Source organism: Meleagris gallopavo, chromosome 11, assembly GCF_905368555.1.
Source record: "Meleagris gallopavo chromosome 11, MGAL_WU_HG_1.1, whole genome shotgun sequence".
Taxonomy (NCBI): Eukaryota; Metazoa; Chordata; class Aves; order Galliformes; family Phasianidae; genus Meleagris; species Meleagris gallopavo.
The window spans coordinates 8,644,500-8,665,067 of record NC_139414.1 but is presented as its reverse complement, the minus strand read 5'-3'; the positions used below and the strand labels follow the sequence as shown (position 1 = coordinate 8,665,067).

The following is a 20,568-nucleotide window of genomic DNA, read 5'->3' as shown; positions in this document are numbered from 1 at the left end:
CCTGTGTGCACATGGTTTTATATGAGCATACACACAATATAGGTGGACACAAAAATGCAATCCTGTCCTTTTGAGAACAGACAACATCTGACATTGAGGTGAATTTTCATAAAAGCATAGCGAAGATTTGGTGCTGTCCTCCTGCAATCTGAACTTCTGCCATTTCTCAATTATCCGCTATTCCTCTGCTTAGAAAATGATGATCATGTATTTTTAAATCTCTATAAATTAGTCATTTTTAACAAGCTTGAAAAGCCTTTCAGTCACATTGGCTATATTTGAGAGACAATTCTGCAGAAAAACATAAAACCAACAAAATACCACTTAGCTGACACAGACACACATTTTGGATGCAATCTTTATGCATTCCTCTTACTCCCCTCTACATTATGTTAATCTGAATGAATGTCTTCTCAGCTACAAATTTATTTTCTGGAGGCTTCAAAACTGCTTGCATGAAGACCATAAAAATCCTGGTTTTATCTGATAAAAGAAGGATGCTGTCTTTTAAGTTGACCATAAAATACAGTAAATGTGATACTGTACACTGTCCTCGAGTTGTAAGTGCTGACAAAGCTGTAATCTTCTGTTTTACGATGAGAAACAATTCAGTAACATTGACATGTTCAAGGTGTTCCTATTAATCCCAATAAGTATCCTAATATTTTATTCATGAACTGTCTTTGGAGTAAACCTAATTCAGTCACCAATTACTGTGTTAAAATTACAGCTGAAATATTTTTTTTTCCTTCTAAAGCTGTTTCTTTGTACTATTTCATAAATCCATTCTGATTATCTATTTTTTATTTTAATTAATACTTAAAGTCAGGCAGCAAAAACTCAGCAATACCAAAAAATAAAAAATTAAGGTACGGTTGTACTGTATGTATATGGTGAACCTGCAACACTACAGAGAGTTTTCCTAATTCACAGATGGTCAAATGCATTACTATATCCTACAACAAGCAAATTGTGAATTCTTCCTTGGAGACTCATGCAAGTAGGGTAAAAGATAATTATGAAGAATATACATAAGGAAAAAAATGTATACATATCAAAAATATGTATACATTACAATTCAGTTTACAGGAAAGAATTTACTAGAAAAAAAATTGTTATGTCTAAAGCCGAGTTTGGAAGACAGGATAATTCATGTTAACCTCACTCCTTTAGCTCCCTTCCATGAACACCAACTCAAAGCAGCACCACTTTGGTCACTCTGGGGACTGCTCAAGCCATACAACAAGAACCAGACTTCCTTTTTGCCAGTGCCCTACAACTTCTTTTCAGGTGCTATGCAGCCCCCTGTATCATTCTACACTACATGAAATACTGTTGCTGGTTAGGAAGAGCTGGAAAAGAAGTACAAGACAGTTCAGGATCTGTTCCACAAAAGTTGTCTTTAACACCCACCCCCACCCTGAGCATTTGGTATCTGCACAATGGCTGCAACAGATTAGAGAACTTAAATATCAAGTGCAAGTTCTTATCTTCATCAGCAAATTAAATTGCCTTTTCCAATATAAACCATTTGATTTTCCACACATGCTGCAATACTGGTGTACTGAAGGAAGGTTTGGTCATTATTAACACAGAACACAGAGTAATGCAGATGAACAGAAACTGTACCTAGGTGAACATTCGTAGCTGGCCTGAGAATGCCAGCTGGAAGCAGGTAGCTTACGCACCATACACCTCCTCTGTCAACATCTTATTTTATTGAACAATTCATTTTACTTTATTTTTATTGGTCTTTAGGTCAAACATTATATCTTTAATTTGAGAACTGGATTAATAAAAATCCTGGGTAAATGCACTTCTAAGTTACAGCCACCCTTGTTGTTATTTGTAAGGAAAATACACTGGGATATTTGGTTAGGAATTATAAATCAAATAATTTTGAAATACTCAAGAGCAAAATTTTCCATTTGGTCAGCTCTTCCGTATGTTTTCTATTACTAGCAAAAATTACACTCATATTTGTAAAACCTAAATAAGTTTTTAGGTAAGTGGATGAGAACGTTTACCTGAATAACCTGAGTAGTAGTTCCTTGGCCTACCAGAGTCTGTGAATGAAGAAAAGCCACCTAGAAAGAAGAATAACACATATACAATTAGAACAAAGTCTTAAGTTACCCTACCTATTAGGTAACAGACAGGTACTGTGACAACCAAGGCTAGCACATGGTCACAACAGCTCTCAGACTTCTAAGTAAAACCCTGAAGTTTAAAGGCATGCTCACATAACAGTTAGCACAGCTGTATTTAAAAATAGATGTTAGTATACAAACATTGAAAGTTAGCACCTCTTAAAACTGTTTCTACAGTACAAAAACCTGTGTCAATTCAGCATCACAAAGCTCAAGGAATCTTGTAACATTTTCTCAAGCATCCCTCAACTTCTTCTAAATTCGAAAATTTCCACATGAACCAATACAAGCAACAGAAACCCAACACAGAAATATACTGTTCTGGCATATTTCTATTGCTTCACACTCCATTTAGAATGACATTCTGGTTGACATCTTACATGGAACATTTTACCTCAAATGCATGGCTTTAAAAGAATGGTAAAAACGTACTCCTTGCAGTAAAAACATTACACCTGAAAGACACCTTTAGTATGGATAAGAATGAGTAAAACAAGAAGGTGAGCTTTTCTTCTGCTCTCCTTCACTCTATTTTTAGTTCCCTAAAAATCTGTTGGACCTGCACAAACACCTGCAATTGTATGCAAGATGCACTACCTTTTCAGAGCACCAATGTCTCATGCAGATTTTACAAACCAAAGCAGGCTACCTGCACAGGCTTTCATGATCTTTTTCAGAGGACCCATTGTGTACATCAATCCAACAAGAATCCCTGCCAGATGGCCAGCAAAAGAAGTCCTATGGGAAAAAAAAATAAAATCTCATGAGTGATAGGAAGGCAGACTTCTTGGGTAGGAAACCTGAAGTGCAAATACCATAATCCAGAAAGTCCTTATGTGACCAAGCATAGAAAAATGACAAGTACACAGGGTAATGCAAATGCTTATTAATTTCTGCTCTGACTTAGTCAATCTATTTTCTAATATTAGTGTTAATTAATCTATTAAACCCACAGTTTACAGAATTCCAACTTACAGAACTCCTTACCAATATTAATTTCCTCATTTCATGATTTCTAAGAAAACATTGTACACGATCAAGTTGAACTGAGCAATGTATCAACCTGAACTGAAGTGCAGTGTTTTCTTTCTTTCCTCATAAACATCCTAACACCATTGTGCATACACTTACAGACAAGTGTGCAGCATGTCTTGAAGAACCTGTAAGCCAACAGGAGAGATCACTTCAATTGCTTGTGTAAAGGACAGAATACCAATTCCCTACAAGCATTTAAAGAGAAGTCTTCCTAAGACAGAAAACTCATTTTAATCTGTAGAACTTAGATCCACAGAATTACACTGAAATGTCCTACTAGGAGCTACCAAAACTTACTACAGTTTCAAATGAAAGGATAAGTAGAGCACTTTTTCACTGTGCTATCAATTCAATCCTACTATGAAATGGAAGTCCCATCCCTGGAGACATCCAAGGCCAGGTCACACCAGGCTCAGAGCACCTGATGGAGCTGTAGGTGTCACCATTCATTGCAGGGGGTGCACTAAATGGCCTTTAAGGGTCCCTCCCAACTCATATTATTCTACAAACCCTAAAAGCAGACCTGTTCCAACATGTTTGTACCACAGTGCATTCAAAATTAAAAGAATAGTAAGTAAAAAAACTGAAATCCATATTATTTTCTAAACATACCTATTTACTTTAAAAATATGTTCATTGCCCGTTTGTACATAGAATGAAGACTTCAGTCTTTTCAACACAGCAGCATTATATTTGGGGTAAGTCCAGAGATTTGCTCCAAGTATCTCCATGAATATTGTGTTTTGATAAATTCACAAACCAATTCTCAGAACTCAACTCAGGAGTTCAGTGAAAGAGTTTAAATAGGCTCTACTGTGAATTTGCAGAAGCTGATACACCAAATAATTAAGATTCCCTATGCTCGAGTAGGAAGGAACATCAAAGGCAGCAAATGATCACAAAGAAATACCACAAATTAACCAAGTTTCTCCATTGTCAAGGAGGCAAAAGGCCTCCCCAGAAAGACAAACAACAGATGGCATGCTATAGGAACACAGCGCTGTCTCACAGCATTTCTCAAAGAAGGTTTAAAACCCTGAGCAGTATGAACTACACTAAGCAGATACACAACTGGATAGAAAACCCAGCTTACTGCTTATCAGTGATTTGTTACCAAACTAAGGAGGTGAACTGAATGGATTTCCACATTTTCTGTACCAAATATTACTTGCGAATAACAACAAGCTGAGAGAGGATGCAAGAGCCACAAGAGATGGCATTATAATTTAAAGCAACCCTGACACAATGACAGAAAAGACAGGATAGGAAACCGTAAAGACAAGGATGGAGTTCTGAATGTACCACAGAAATCAGCACCTGTACAAACTGGAAGGGACAGCCTAGTAGGTGAGCTTCAGGACCGAGCCCGGCACACGCAGTGAGTCAGATGGTAAAACACAAATCAATGGGCCACTACAAGAGAGACAAGTATTCTACTGGAAATATATGGAAGCACCGTCTGAAAGTAAAACAAAGTCACCTTTCACTCAGATGGAAATTCAGTTTCTGCAGACTGAGCAAAAAGAACAACAACAGGAAACAAAATGCTAACAGGAAACAAACACAGCAGCCATAGACACAGAAACAAAGGAAGAAAAACTGCTTACCCTCAGAAGGCCACAGGCAGGCAGGGATCTCCAACAAGATGCCCCCACCTCCACTGCCGACCCTTAAATGAGGTCTGGGAAGGGGTGCATCCTGGCTCCTCCCCTTCCAATCACTCTGGTACACTGCATGCACCTGAGCTCCCCTGGGTTGGCCCTGCCTGCCCACCAGGTGCTCAATCACTGGTTCAAGCTGTGACTCAGTATTTCCGCTACAAGTAGATTGCTTTTTTATAAATTTGCATAATATATTTCTTCTTTCTACAAGTTTTATCTGCTGACATGGGAGTTAATGACAAAACTGTAACTGTTTTCACAAGGCAGAACTGTATGCACGTAGAATTAAATGCCATTTTGGCTGAAAGGCACAAATACAATTTACTAAAAGCACGAAAGTTGTAGGAAGGTCTTCTCCAAACACACTCGTTTCACTTGTATTACAAATTCCACTGTTCTCATATCAAATTCAGAAAATTGAGGATACTCCTATTTTGTACTTTTTGAATAAGGAATGTAATTTTGGATATATTATCAGCCATAAAACAACCTCTGCTGTCATATGATTCCAAAAGAGTATTTTTACATTGTTCCCAAGAATATGGGAATATTGTTGACTTCAGTGTCTATTCTTATAAGTTGACTTATTCTACTGTTAGACAAAAACATTCTCCTGATTGCAGGAACAAGATAAACCATTGCCTTTTCTCCTGCTTGTTCAGAAAAACTGACAGATTTATTTTGTGTTACAACTTCACTTTGTATAAATACAAACTGAAATTTGAATGGAAATAGAAATGAGGCTCTTGGCTTTTTAAAACACGTTTTTTTCCCTCTAAATGTCAACAAGCTTTATCAATATTAACTAATGTTCTCTTTGATACAAAGAAATTCAAATGAAGCCTCATTTAATTTTTGTTAGAAAATGTGGATCTCCCCAGAGATATTATTTAAACCATTCACTTCATACTAATGATGATTATGCAATATGTCTAAATGCCATTTCCTGAAGAAATTTGCCATCAAGTTGATGTGCACTTAAGAAAAATCTTCCAAACAGAATTAATTATACTTCATTTGGCTGCGTAGTTTCCATGAAAAGCAGTGTCGTTAAAATGAAAACCATATGACAACATTTACTCTTCAGCTATCCAGCTCTGACACAATGCTTACAAGCCTCTCATAATATTATCTTTTAACATGAATACTGTCCCAGTATTCTTATGCAGAATCCAAGTAATCTCCTCACTGCTGGCACATTTATCCTGCCTAGTTTCCACTCTGTGGCATCACTCACCTGACAGAGCACACGAAAGAAGAACAAGGAAGCCTGTATCACTTCACTTCTGTAATTTCCTCCTAACAGCAAACCTGAAAGACTGGTTGGAATTATCATTATCACAGAACAAAACCACTTATTTAGCAAAGGTATGTCCTTAGCTCAGCCACTGCTGAGTCTTCTGTGACAAGAACTTATTTTCATGCATGTGCTACTCTGATGCTACACTAAGAGGTATACATTCACTCAACAAAGAAATAAGTAATGGGACATACTACAAAAATCCAGACCAACTTTATTTTGAAAAAAATAATGGATATTTTCAGATAATTGGATGAACCTTATTATTTATAGTAACAGTAACAATTTATTTCAAAATTAACTCAAGCACGTAGTCACATGCACATGAATTTATAGCCTCTGCTTCAAAACTTAATCTTGCTGTAGTGATTTAACCCAGCAGATGGCTCAGCACCTTACAGGTGTTCACTCACTCCTCCCCTTCCCAGGGGGATGGGGAAGAGAAGCAGGGAAAAAACAAAGTAGAACTCATGAGCTGAGATAAAACTATTTACTATGGCAGAGAAAAGGAAAAAGAAAGTAGCTATGACTATATATGTACAGCTGAAAGCATACAACATGCACAAGTAATTGCTCACCATCCCCCGGCTGATGCCCAGCTAAACCGCTGAGCAGCTGAAGAGAGTGAGAGATGAACTCTCATCTCCTTCAAAACTCCTTCAGCCTGATGTCATACGGTATGGAATATATCTTTGGCCAGCTCAAGTCAGCTGTCCTAATTTCATTCCCTCCCAGCTCCTTGGGCCCTTCACTGCAAGTGGCCTTGGCTTAGCAGGCAACTATAAACACGACTGTGTTAGCAGCACATTTTTCTCCTAGAACCAAAAACAAAGTATCATACCAGACACCGAAGTAAAGGATTCTATCCCAGACAAAACTAAGACGCTTGCTTAGAAAGAAAGGCACGCAGTCAACCTACCAGAACTAATGAAACTACCTGAATGCAAATTAGATTAACTCATGGAATAAGTAGAAGTCAACTTCTTTTACACACTCATGTATGTATAGGACAATAGCACTTCATCTTTGACTGGAAACTGAAAATTTGTTACTAACTGTGTAATACAGAGAAAAGTAAAAGATGATTAACAAAACAAGATGTTAGAGCATGGTTTTCACCATGTAATGTCATCCCTGTCAAATTTCTTGTGCTTTTTGGGTGCGTGTGCGGTTCTGTTTGTTTCTCTTCCATGCCCTCTTGTTCCTGAGGAACATTCTCATCAGTAACAACAGTAAGCCCAGTCGATAACCAGCAATGACTCAGTGATATCCTTAAGCTTTAAACACATCCACAATTAAAAAAGCAGACTAGATAAGAGAATAGGCGCATAAGAAAAGATCTCTTGTGGTGAAAAATAATAGAACAAAGCAAAATATTTGTAGTCATGCTAAAGGCTGCACCAGAGTTAAAACAGAGGTGAAAGTGGAAGAAAAAAATTAAAATTTCAAACAAAATTTGTCAAAATATATTCCAATATTTTCAAACACACAAAGGTTTTGTTTGTGTCCTTTTAATGGAGAGCTCAGCAATTGTATTACGTTGACCTCTTCTGACTGTGATTTGCTTTGAAGCTGTGTTCCTGCAGATCCTTGACCCCATGAGAAAGGAAGCAACTAATACTGATAGTTGATCCATTGTATGCTACAATTTTGTTTTCAAATTCAGCTATGAACGTGTACTACAGAGATCTGCATCTCTGTCACAGAATGTAGATTCACTCCTGTGCTGCTGTTCTCCAGCTGGGCTAGTTCTCAGTTTGCAAGGTCATCTTTTTTTTTTTTTTAATATGTATTAACAACTCTAACAAGCACCTTAACTTGCCAAAAACAAGTCTATTAAATTGGCTCAGTCCAACATTTATTTAGAAACAGCTACAAACAAATGTAGAACAGAACTAAAAGTTAGAACTAATTTAGTAAATTTTTAACTAAGAAATTTGTATTTTCTGAACTACAATAGCTGTCATTCACAGATATGGAAAGAAAAATTAGTTTTCAACAGGCTCTGTATTACTTCTCAATACTTCATTGGTTATGGATGACCCTGTGATATATCATTCCACTAAAGGTTGCACAAACATACCTTGTGTTTGACAGGACAGAACCCTGCACCACTTACTGACCTCTTATTATTCAGAACAAAATGTCACACCCTGACCTACAGAAGAACACCATTTAATCAGGCACCTCAAAAATTGTAACATGCCTTGAGCATGCAGAAGAGGATGTAGCAGTACTGCCCTGAGAGCCAATTACTGTGGTTCATTTCAAGGCAGTTGCCAGTTACTAATTAAACATATTATGTTCTGAGACATTAGTTTCTGTAGCCTGCTCCTTGCTTTCTGTGGCCTCTGTTAATATTTAAGTGCTGTGAAATTGTCTTAGGTATCAGAATTGAATGTAATTAGGAGTTGCTTAGACAAGGCAGCAGACTAAGTTCTATGCAAATTATGAAGACATTTTTAACATTATTTCTATATCTTGTATTTACTTTCTACCTCCAGAATACGTCTGCAGTAACACAACTGGGAAAAAAATAAAAAACCCAACTGCATCCAACCACTAACCTCATGAATTCTTCTTCCACCAATTAGGCACGTGATATGCTCATGGTTTCGCTTCAGATAATTTCCACTGTTTTTTCCACTATTCTTTATTTGTAAGAAATGTTATTTAATGTATCAAGTAAAAACTATCTAATGCTAAAACATTTTGTTTATCAGAAGAATGAAATGAATACACCAAAACTTCTGAGTTTTAATACCATGCAATTGATCTCTTAGCTGACAATTCAAATTGCATTTGAAAAAACATGCTCCACTGTTCTTTTGTCTTTTAACTTGGGGTTCCTTGTTTCAGTCAGTCAGGCAATAAATGATAAAGCAGCATAAACACTGCTTAAAATAAGTAATATTTGAATTTTCATTCTGGTCTAGGAAACGTTCTACCTGCCACATCATAGCATCTAATGATTAGTATGTCAGTCTTGTTCCTCTCTTTAATCTTTCTGAAAAGCAGCAAATTGTTTATGAATTGCAATTTGGCAGTTAGTAAATTTTGTGGGTTTCTTTCACGTACATTTTCCAGTATCATTGACACTTATAAAATATTATGTAAGAGAACAGATGATTTGCAACTACAACTCCAGAAATTAACTGCAGATGAAGGAAAAATTGCAGTGGTATAGCTGAGCACAAAGGAAAACTAAGGGAGGCAACCAGCAAGACTGCAGGACAGTGAACTATGAATTTTACCCAGATAACCCTAGATTTAAAAAAAGAAAAAGAAAAAAAAAAAAGAGAAAAAGCAAATAAAATACTGGATGACAGTTTAATGGTAAACTAGAGCAGTGACTAGAAGAAACTGACAGAAGGTACCAGGAGAAAAATAAAAAGCAAAGCAGCAGAATGCTCTCCCAGGCTCAGCTACTCCGCCTAAAATGAATATCCCTTCCCAGTGCCCACCAACTTCCCATCTTCATTCCAAACCTTTGCCATACTTTTGAGACACAATATTCCACTTCTTCATTTTGAAAGTGGTGTTAAGGAAAAACGTCTCAGCACCGAACTGTAGCCCCAGCACACAGTTTGGGCACTACCTCATGCTCCTTGCACCTCACTGATATTTCAAACTACTTCAGGTAACCCAAATCTCATCTATCAACTTTGAAGTACTACATGCACTTACCCTGGAGAAATGAAATGAATTGCCACCAGCTCCACCCAACAAGCATACTTGCTGGATATCTGCAATCCAAGGACACTGCTAACTCTCCCTGGGTTGTAATGGTTGTTAAGAACTTTCAAAGCAAACAAGACTCCTGCAAACAAGAATAAATGACATCAAGAGAGAAGCACTTGTGTCCAGATAGTAAAGAAATTAATTATTATTATGACTTAACTGCTGAAATGACAGCTATTAAAACTGGAATATCACATCATGCAGTTTCACAACACCAGAAAGCAATATTGTTGCATGTCAGAACAGCGGTTGTTTTTGGTTTTGTTGTTTTTCAGGGATACTTTTCAGTCACCTAAGGATTGAAATTACATATTTATGTAATGTAGCCAATTCAAAGCTCCTTTTTAAATACAACTATTTATTGTAGCTGTTCAAGTAAACAAAATACAACAATTTTAAAATGGGAGCTCTAGTTGTAATAATGGACAAACTTAAACTCAAAACGTTCAGTGAGCTGAGAAAAGCCACGACTGAAAACAAGACAGATGCATGTGTGAAGCTCAGCAATACGCTCAAAAATTCTGAATTAATGGAAAAATCGTCTTACATATACTCCAGAATCACTTGTTTCTGAAAAAAAAAAAAAAAAAAAAGAGAGAGAAACTGTCTTTAATCACAATAATTTATTTCTAATTGATTGCAACTGTTTTATCATGCAAATAAAAAACCAATAGGAGAGAATGAATTTGCATTATATATCAGAACATCCAAGAAAGGCTATGAAATTCTCAGGAGAAAATGCAATCACTGGAAAAAAAAAAAAAAAAAAAGGGAAAAGTGACATACTTAAGTATGGAAAAGACAGTCAAGTTGGACATGAATAAAGATATACTAAATTAAAAAACACGACAAAGGTTTCCCCCTCTTCTAACACCATGGAGAACACAAGACAGCAAAACTCCTTTCTCTATCCAGTGAGGTAAGCATTCTTATTTTAGGATAATACAGACAAATGTTCCTTCGAACACCTCATGCTTACATTTATTGCTGCAGACAGACCTTATTCAGAAACCATACATTTACTTGAGAGCAGAAATATTTGATAGCAGCACGTAATTGAGGAGTTTTCCCTATCCAATCCTCCCTTGGCTCACCAGACTATTCTATGTACAGCTTCAATTTTTATCACTATTTTTGAGGTCTAACTGCCTTTTGGAAGGGCCTCGGCCTGCTGGACTGTCAGGTTCCTGCTATGGGAAAAAGGGCCTGGTCCAGTTCACCCAGTTGCAAAATAAGGAAATACATCCAGGCATCCTAAAACTCTTACGAGATGAAAAATGAATCGGTCATAAATATGCATACAATCTGGCTCTTAAAGAAACAGTTATTGCCAGGAAAATACTCATTTCTTCTTTAACATCTGCTCCACATATATGACACTTGCTCTGACTGAAATTACATATGCTGAAGGTCATGTTGAGAATGCTGAAGGTTTAGGAAGATCAACAACAGACAGTAAGCCTGTCAGAGCTACTTTAACCTACTGCCTGAATAGAGCACGTGCACATAGGCTGCTGCTCACAAGAACTCAACACACAAGGAGCACATGCTTTAAATTTCAGAAATGATTACTTCAGTGACATAATGTACACAGATGCATCTGGATGTCCACCTGTCCATTTACTTCATTCAACAAACATTATATATTATCCATAGTTATTTATTTTTGCATTTAAATTGGACCAACTTACCCGAGAAGCCTACAGCACAACTCATTTCATATGAAGGATCGTTCAGAATCTTCACAAGCATGAGTTCCAGCAGCACATAGACAATTCCAGTCAGCACTGAAAATACTGCAATTATGTACGCAAACCACACGCTCCCAACTCTCCTTTCCAACATTATTCCCTTCCAAAGCATGGAAATCATGTTATAATATAAATGCCAGTCATCAACATGGTGGACAGGCGAAAGCAGTAAACACTGCCAGTTCTGTCTGTAGAAAGCTTCCCTCACACTAATACACGCCTCATGCAGCGGCCTCACGGGATTCAGGAAGAAAAAAACATTCAGTACGAGCACTGCGAGGGTAACAGAAGGAATGTTCTGAAGTCCAACTTGAGAAATCTGGTAAAGCAGCAAAAGCAGTCCAGCATTGACTCTTCCGTGCCTTCGTTGCATTATTGCTTCTTACTCAGAGAAATATGAAGTTCACTCTACTTCTACTCTTGCTCAAATCCAACACCATACACGTTTTGGAAACACTGAAAGAAAAAAAACAACTGCATTTAATACATGTACTACCATGTTTTTAGACTCGATGTTCTTTTAAAACAATAGCAATAAAAAAAACCCAAACAGCAAAATTCTTCAAGCTGAGCAATTGAAATGAGAAGACGCTTTTAATCTGATCTAAGAAAAAAAAAAAAAAGTCTTCTATAGATAATCCAGATGAGCATCATGAGAAGCAGGAGTCTGCAACCTCCCCCCCATGGCCCTGGACAGACTATTTCTTATATAAAATTCCTGAGTGTTCTAGACATCTTCTCACTAATATCCTGATTCACTCACAGTCATTAAACTTTCAGGCAGAAAACCTTTGAAAAACAACAAAAGAAACCTGGATAGAGATTTGGTTCTCAGGCCTCTCATCTTTGCTACATGTATTGCTTTCAGGATTTTATCCCCAACTTCTCCTCATACTCAGTGTAAGTCGAGAATGAAAATTCCAAGTTACTGTTTCAACAAGAAGATACACAACTAAGGGCTTCTACACTGAAGTTTTGAAAATGGCTCTTGCTTTTATAGATTAAAATTAAAATTCTAGTTTCAAAGCTTGCAGTGGGGAAAATACTATAGGAGGAAAGCATATGTTAGAACAATAATAAAAAAAAAGCAACAGAAAACTGCATCAAAATATTCATCTCTTCTCTGTTCTATTTGCAACAGATAAAATGTAGGACCAAAAAAAAAAAAAAAAAAAGGAGATAGAGTAGTAGATCTAGCTAGAAACAGGGTTACAATGGCAATGTGAGAAAGCACCCCAAAGTAACTTCTGCAGGTCCATAGAGGCAGGAGGCACCTGCACAGAGAGAAGGCAGCACAAAGTGACACAGAGATGGCAGAGTGGACACCTTCATCATCAGGACAACAGCTCAAGATGCAAAGTTTAACATTCCACATGATGCCTATCAGGATTCTAGATCCTGCAGTTCTACAGACAGCTGCTCTCTGCAAGCAGTTTTCATTAGGTATTCAGAGTATCATTAATAAATTGATGGGACTGCACCAAAGTAAGCAAACACATGGAAAAGTCAGGGAAATCACCCGTGAACTGGGTGATTCTGCACAGAGCAAAAGGAACTACAAAACCTGCAGAGGGCTGAGCAGAAGAAAAGCCCACCTACAGCCCAGCTTCTCCTTAATCATCAGCAAAAGCAGCAGATACCACTATGGCAGTTCACACTTGACAATAAGTGGCATTAAACAATTGATCAAATCAAATTTACAATGCTGTAATCTCTGGATTTCTTGTTAAATTGCATTTACGCTCAGCACAGCACTTGAGGAAGAACCTGCTTGCATTCTCAAAGCAACTCCAATAGAACAGAACACAAATAAACTCTTCTGCTACAACAAATTCACTACATTTTTCCCATGGTCTAAGCTTGGTCTGAGGCAGAGTGCAGCAGCAGCAGCAGAAACACACTCTGTTCCAGGCCCCTGAATACAGAACTCAGCTGTGCTGGGACCTTTAAGAAACAGATTCTAATCCTCCTAATTTAACTACACAGCTGAGCTAAGACCTCTTACAACACAAAATGGTTGTTGTAAATGATAATCAAGTGTCAGCCTTCGTCTGTTTTTTTTTTTGTTTGTTTGTTTTAAATGTCAAAATTATATTTCAAAGAAGTAACTGAAACTTTTGAATATCTAAGTAATGTCATCTTTCAAAACATATCAGGTCACAATGTTGGTATCACCATTTCCAAATATTCTTACATTCGTGCGCCCAAACCTCTGACTTTTCCTTTTTGCCACTGACACAGCTACATTTTTCCCCACCACAAAACAGCTGACAAAAACTACTAGAATTTAAAAGCCATCCCAATTTAAACACAGGCTACGTGGAAACCCCAACTTCTTGCCATACCACATTGTTCAGATTGCCAAATAGTACATAGTCTCACTTTTTAAAGCTTTAGCTCTCTTCTGACAGTCTTTGTTTTCCAGTTTTCATACTTTTAACACATATGCACCAAGGAAAAACAACCTGCAGACAGCATGTGTCTGCACCATAACCACGTGAGAGTGGGAAGCTTCACACCACAACTGCAGTAATGCTAGGTACTGCAAATCCTTCCTATTATTGGGAGCAACCAGGAATGGGTGCCAAAAACTCATCACACATTTGTTTATAAAGGACAAATATAAAAAGAAAGAAAACAAATTAGTTATTTAATTGGTTAATGTAATTCACTTAAAATATAGATAGCTTTCAGCTGTTTGAACATTCTTTCTCAGCCTCTACTCTGCTCACTAGAAGCCCAACAAGACTTAAAACAATGAAGCATTTATACTTTTTTTATTTTTTATTTTTTTTTTAAATATGCCACCCACTTCTAAATGTACAAATTTCCAGCAGGGACCTGAAGAGGACATTTGTGTTGCTCCTCGGCTGCCACGTGTCTGCATTTTTGTCACCTACTCAAGAAAAAAGGTCTGAACTAAACGCTCTCGGAATCTATTGGTTCAGTACTAATCAAGTGCAAAGCACATAAGCTTTCATTTTTACTGTGACAAACACCCTGGCTGGTTGACAGTCATAAAATATTATGAGTTCAGATTGCTGAAAAGTCATGCCAATAAGTAAATATTTTAGTAAATTGTAGTTCAAATGAAATATTACTGTCTTTTCCTACTACAGCTGTAGTTTGAAGCTGAAGATTCTCCTTAAACCCTCATTCCCCTCTAAACTTCTAAAAGTTCACTCTAAAATTGAGATTCATGTTGATGTGAAACAAACCCCAGCCCATCACCCTGCTCCTCAACGACCGCACTGCGAGGTAAGCCCAGATGTTACAAACAGACAAGAGACATGCATCTCATTTCCACTGAGGGTAAGCACAGCTGTCAACTACCTGCATGGCATATCCCACCAGGAAGGTCTGTCAGCAACCTTCTCTCTAGCAGTATTTAGTTCTCTTCATGCCTTCCAAAAACCATTTGTACTGGGGGAACCTTAGCACTACACAATGCTCTGCTGACAGAAGAAACCCCAGGGTTAGCGATTCACTTTGGATTGGGAATGTGATTTTGAAGTGAAACTCTCCATCACTCCCACTGATGTCACCGGAGTGGCCAAAATTGTTTTCTTCTCTTTTCAGATGAAACTAAAGCAGAAGGAGAAGCACTCCAGAAGAAAACCTGAGCATTCGGCCCACAGATCCAGACTGAAGCTAGGTCAAATTAAAAACAGAAAACCAAAGCCACACCACAAGAAACACATAAAGGATGAAAAGGGCAAACATCAGATCCTGAGCATAAACTATTTCAGACTGCAGATAAAGCCCAACAGTCCCACACTATTCATCTATGAAGATACAAACTCAGCACAAATCCTTGTATCCAAGCAAAGAACAGAACAGAAACTGTGGTTTTAAGGCCAAAGGAGTTCTACAAAGCAAAATGCACTTACTATTGGCCTCAAACTTTGAAGGGAACCAAGGAAGGCAGAATAAACAAAACAAGAAAAAAAAAATGCAATAAAAGGCACAAACATCTTAAGCACAGTGAACCATCCTGTTTTTATTTAATAAGTATGCAGGGAAAAGGTCAGCTACAGATGTCAGCTACAACAAGCTTTGAAACACTAAATACAACAACTGCATAAAACATTGTGTCTACCACTGAACTCATTCCTTCCCGATCCTTCTGTCCATACATTCGCTTTCATAGGCAGTCACTGTGGGAATAGACACTATGCTCTTGTGCCTCAAGACCAAGGCCTGATCTATGGTGAAAAGGATTTACTGGTAACGCGTACATCAGTAAGATCCACTATTTTCTCCTCTGGAGACAAAGGTCACATCGCTTCTTGTAGTGCAATATAAATCAGCTCCCCAGATGGAACAACCTAATATTTCTATTACGTATTGCCTTTGTGTGGGTATATTTATACGTACAGAGAAGTGCAGTTACACACATACGCTCTTTTCATGGGTGAAGATTATTCTAGTCAGGAAGAATACTTCAGGCTTACCATCAAAAAGAGCCTTTTTGGCTTACATAAATTCATGCAATGGAAATTCTGCTACAATTGTAGTGTAGAGCAGACAAAAGCAGAAACCTTCACAGATGTTTATGGAAGGCTACCTTTTAGTATCTCTCCTTAGAAATCACGTTCACTAGAAATTAATGAACTCAGTGTTTTCCTTCACTGGAAAAAATCTGTTCAAAATTCACTCAGGAGCCATGTGACAGTCACGTGTTGGTTTCATCATGTAGAAATACTAAAAGCAACACAGAGACCATTTTCTTTACATTCCTAAATTTATATGCCGTATGCGGTTAAACAGATGAAGTATTTTTTGATCAAGCAAGGAAGAAAAACAAACCAGCAGATAATCTCTGAAACATCAGCTCTTTTTGAACCTCTGTGAGAAGCCAGTCAGAACTACATACCAGCAAAATATCCTTCTGGGGGGGAAACAATGGATATATTAAGCTCCTTTCCTGTTCTGTGGAACAAAGCAACACAAGTTGTGATAAATGTTTTTACTATCCTGTCTCATAACTGGTAATAAATAACTATTCTTCTAGCAGCTAAGATACATCTGAACATTCATAAGGTACATAAGTGAAGTGAGCTTTTGTAAATATTGATAGCTGTGTGACTGGACTGCTGAAGGGACATCAGTTGTAAATACAGATAGATATCTATAGCTCCAAATCAGAACAAAGTAGATTTCAGAATAGGCCCCAACTTGATTCTTAACTTCACAGACGTTTAATTGCTTCCACTAAGATTGCACAGTTCTCACACCATCCTAAACTGCATCACCACAGCAGAGGATCATCCTCTCGTGTTTAAGAACTCCTCGATGTAATTAAAGTGAAACAACCAGCATTTCCCTGCCTCCTCCAGACCCGTGAAGCACAAGACCCTTCTGCGCTGAGCACTCCAGGCTGTTGTTACTTTTCTTAACCATCTTACTGCTTTAAGGAAAAAACAAGTGGATGCAGTTCTGGTAAAAAGTAAAAAGACGTTTCGTTATTCCCATCAATTTTGCCAAGATGAGCGCAGGAGCTGCGTGCCGCCGATAGGCGCTATCAGGGCTGGCACGGCCGCAGCGCCGCTCGCGCACCACAGCAGCGCTGCCCCGAACGAATCCCCATCAAGGCGGCACTCCGCGCGTCGCTACAGAGTAAAACGCAGAGACCGGAACTCGCTTCGCTGCCCGCCAACAGCGGGTGAGGCAGCGCGTGGCGGCCGCCCCCGGCGGCAGGGGGAACGCGCCGGTACGGAAGGGGAGCGGGGAAGGACCTATCGCTGCCAACCACAGCCGGGCGAGCCCCGTACGGCGGGGCGCAAACGCCGACGGCTCCTCAGGGCTGAAGAAGGAGAAAGAGCGAGAGGGCAGCCGGGAAGCAGCGCCGCACCACCCCTCCGGCGAGCGGCCGAGACCTGCAGTGCGCGGGAGGGCGGCGGGACTCAACACGTCCGCCAGCAGACGGCGGCGCGGACGCCCCCTCCCCCCGTCCCGCCCCGCCCCAGCACTCACATTTTCTGCGCAGCGGCGGCCCCGACCCCAGCGCCGCACCACGTGACGCGGTCTCCTATCCGCGGATTCGAGTCCCGCCCGCCGCGCTCCCCTCAGCCGCGCACGCGCGAGAGCGGCTCCGCCCCTCGGCGGGAAAGCGCGGCTGTGCGGTAACGTAGAGCCGATGGGGCGCGGACGGACTGAGGCGCGGCGACGCGATGGTCTGTAATGAGTCCTGTAAGTCGAACAGTTCAACTCCTTCAGCTTTTTATTCAGGCGCTAGAGATTCTGAGAAGAACGCGGCGGCTGAAGCGGTACGCCGTGCAAATCGCTGCGTTAAGCATCCTTCCCGGAGCTGCCGGCCGTGCTGCTCAGCGGGGATGCGCCGAGCAAAACGGACACCGTGAACGTGAACGGCTGGCGAGCTGATGGTGCAAGTATGAGAAGTGAATCACACAAAGACCGTAGCCAAAGCTACTTGCAAACGGCCCTGCTTTACTGTCAGTTCTGCAGCACTTCGGTTTCGTAGAACATCTTGGCAATTCACACGAGTATGTCATAGAATTTATGTGAAAATTGTAATCTGCCCTTCCAAAAACAGCGCACAGCTCAGCAGACTGGCAGGCATGAAAGGGGCTGAATTCCTAGAAACAGGGTGGGGATGGAGTTAAAGGAGCAGGCCGTGCCAAAACAAGCAACTGCAGCATTCTGCTCTCTTCCAAGAGCACGCAGAAGCCAAAAGAGGAGGGCACGTCCAGTGTGCCGTCATCCAGACACCTTATGCTAAGCTCTTCAGTTTTGGCACATTGAGATCTGTTACCTCAATTAATGCTAATCGTCATAATTCATAAAAATCATAGGATGTGGGAGTTAGAAAATCTATCGTTCTGGAATTCCTAACATACACCAGGTTTTCTATAATTGGCACCATTTTCTGTAATAGCCTACTCTAGTTTCATGCAGTTGTAACTCCGGTCTGTAATTCTTAACCATGCAGTATTTACTGCCTGAGTGTAGGCTCAGATCTTATTACTGGATGTACGAGACTTGAGGTCATATCTTTCTGGAACCTGGAAGCTCTGCATTCTTAACATCCTGTGTTAACCTGTGCAATCATATATTTTTTTATCTTATCTTTTTTATAAAGCCCAAATAACAGGAGTCACAGGAACAATTGTAGGCTAAGTGAACGATGCATTCAGGTGCTGCAATTCATGGGCCATGTGTGTTCTTGTACTTTATAGCTGAGTGCAGGATTTGATACTGCATTAAGCTTTTTTTCCTCTCCACATTTTCAAAAAGTTTGCTAACAAAAAACACAGAACATACTACTTTTTACCACATAAATAGCTGTGAGTATACATATATATGTACACTTAAGAAATAAAAGCGCTGCTTCTCTCTTTCTATGATCTCATGCTACTATTTACCTCATGGATTTCTTCCACCTTTTTGTCTGAAAGTTCATTTTTCTTATTAAAAAAATAGAAAATACTGTTTTACACACCACAACTTTTGCATGGTCAGTTTTAAAACACGATGACATTGATTTATTTAGCCATGCTCATAGATTTCCTATACATGAGATCACCCAGTTGTTCTTAAGATGCCCTGAAAGACGTTTTTGAGTAAGAAGAGCAATTTAACTAGGCTGAAGAGCTGGCACCTAAAAAGTACAACACATACAACAATTTCACTGTCTATTTAAGCAGCTATTAACAGTATAGGTTCTGTTTTCTATATATGCCTGAGCTGATTAAGAAGAGAATTCAATACTTTGAAAGAAAATAAAAAATAAAAACAGCATTTTCATGTCCCCTGTACAGCTAGCACAGCAGTGACGCATTCAGTTAATGCTGCTTACGCCTTACTGCTAGCTATATAATCCACGTAAATATTTATATTACAGCTATTATCAATGTAAACATACAGCTTAGTCATATGTTGACCAATAATAAGAGTGACATTGAAATCTCTCTCTTGCTTAATAGCACAAGGTTTAAACAGGTTTTAGAGGCAGTAAAACAGGCCTCATTTTTCTGAGATACATGTGAACGTTTTTGAAAATGAAATAATTTCATTTTCCAATGAAATAATTGGGAAGGAACAGCTTGCTATGGAATGCATAGATACTGATTAAATCCATATCTGATTTTTTTTTTTAATTAATGCTGGAAACTTGATAGTAGCATAATTGAAACGCTGTTTTCAATCATGAAAAAAATAGGTAGGACTAGCTCAGAAACATTAGAAGAACGCATAAGCATAGTTATGGGAAAGGAGCTATGGCTTTCCTGGACAGTCGGTATGTAGTAGCATTGTAGCAATTGGACAGGTCAATACTATAGAAAAGGCATGATAACACAAGGACTAGCACAATAAAAAGGTGTTAAGGAAAGGAAGGAAAGAAGATTCCTCACCCATATCTAGGTTTGCAGGGGGAAGCTTCACCAAGGACAGACCTCCAGAAAGAGATTCCTCTCTAGGGGCAGTCAGCCCTTAAAAAGAGAGGTGCAGCCAGGCTCCACCCCTTGTGGTCACACAGCTGAACTGCCTTCACCTGTACTCCCAGGGCTGACTGGGTCCTTTGCCCAGGTGCTCAGTCAGTGGTGTGACTCAACAGTTATCATACAGATATTTACAAACAGAAGGAGAAATAGTAACCCAAAGTTTGATACGTGAGGATATGATGCATCTGTCCAATAACTAATATAATATAGATGATTTCAGGATTGATTTAAGTACATAATTAGTTTATATACAACTGTTTTACTTCTGCTACCATTCCAATTCTGAAAATAACATAATGCTTTGGAAATTGTGGAAGCAAGCCATTCAGAAAGATAGATATCCATAAATGTTTCTGGATAAAACATTTTTAATATGAATTCGAGGCTTAACTTCTTCGAGTCTTTGATGTGAAATTAACTTTGCATTTTTTGCACAGCCCACTCATGCTAACTTTTCCTTAGCTG

General features: G+C 39.0%; 1 protein-coding gene across 7 annotated transcripts in view; it reads right to left on the bottom strand.

Moving 5' to 3' along the window:
- The window catches only part of RHBDD1 (rhomboid domain containing 1), a 64,401-nt gene extending 46,641 nt beyond the window's left edge, over positions 1–17,760 (bottom strand). For 5 of the 7 annotated variants that reach the window (XR_014885703.1, XR_014885704.1, XR_014885705.1 and 2 more), the window contains exons 1-5: positions 17,615–17,760; positions 11,579–12,094; positions 9,834–9,966; positions 2,800–2,888; positions 2,028–2,087 (exon numbers count right to left, since the gene is read on the bottom strand). Coding sequence is in view for 4 of the 7 variants with exons in the window: in XM_085233379.1 (XP_085089505.1) it covers positions 2,028–2,087; positions 2,800–2,888; positions 9,834–9,966; positions 11,579–12,011 (715 nt within the window). In the remaining 3 variants the exon portion in view is untranslated. Of the gene's footprint in view, positions 1–2,027; positions 2,088–2,799; positions 2,889–9,833; positions 9,967–11,578; positions 12,095–16,514; positions 17,592–17,614 lie in introns of those variants that run through there. The other 2 variants (XM_085233378.1, XM_085233380.1) reach the window with 2 other exon arrangements.
- Positions 17,761–20,568: the final 2,808 nt, after the last annotated feature.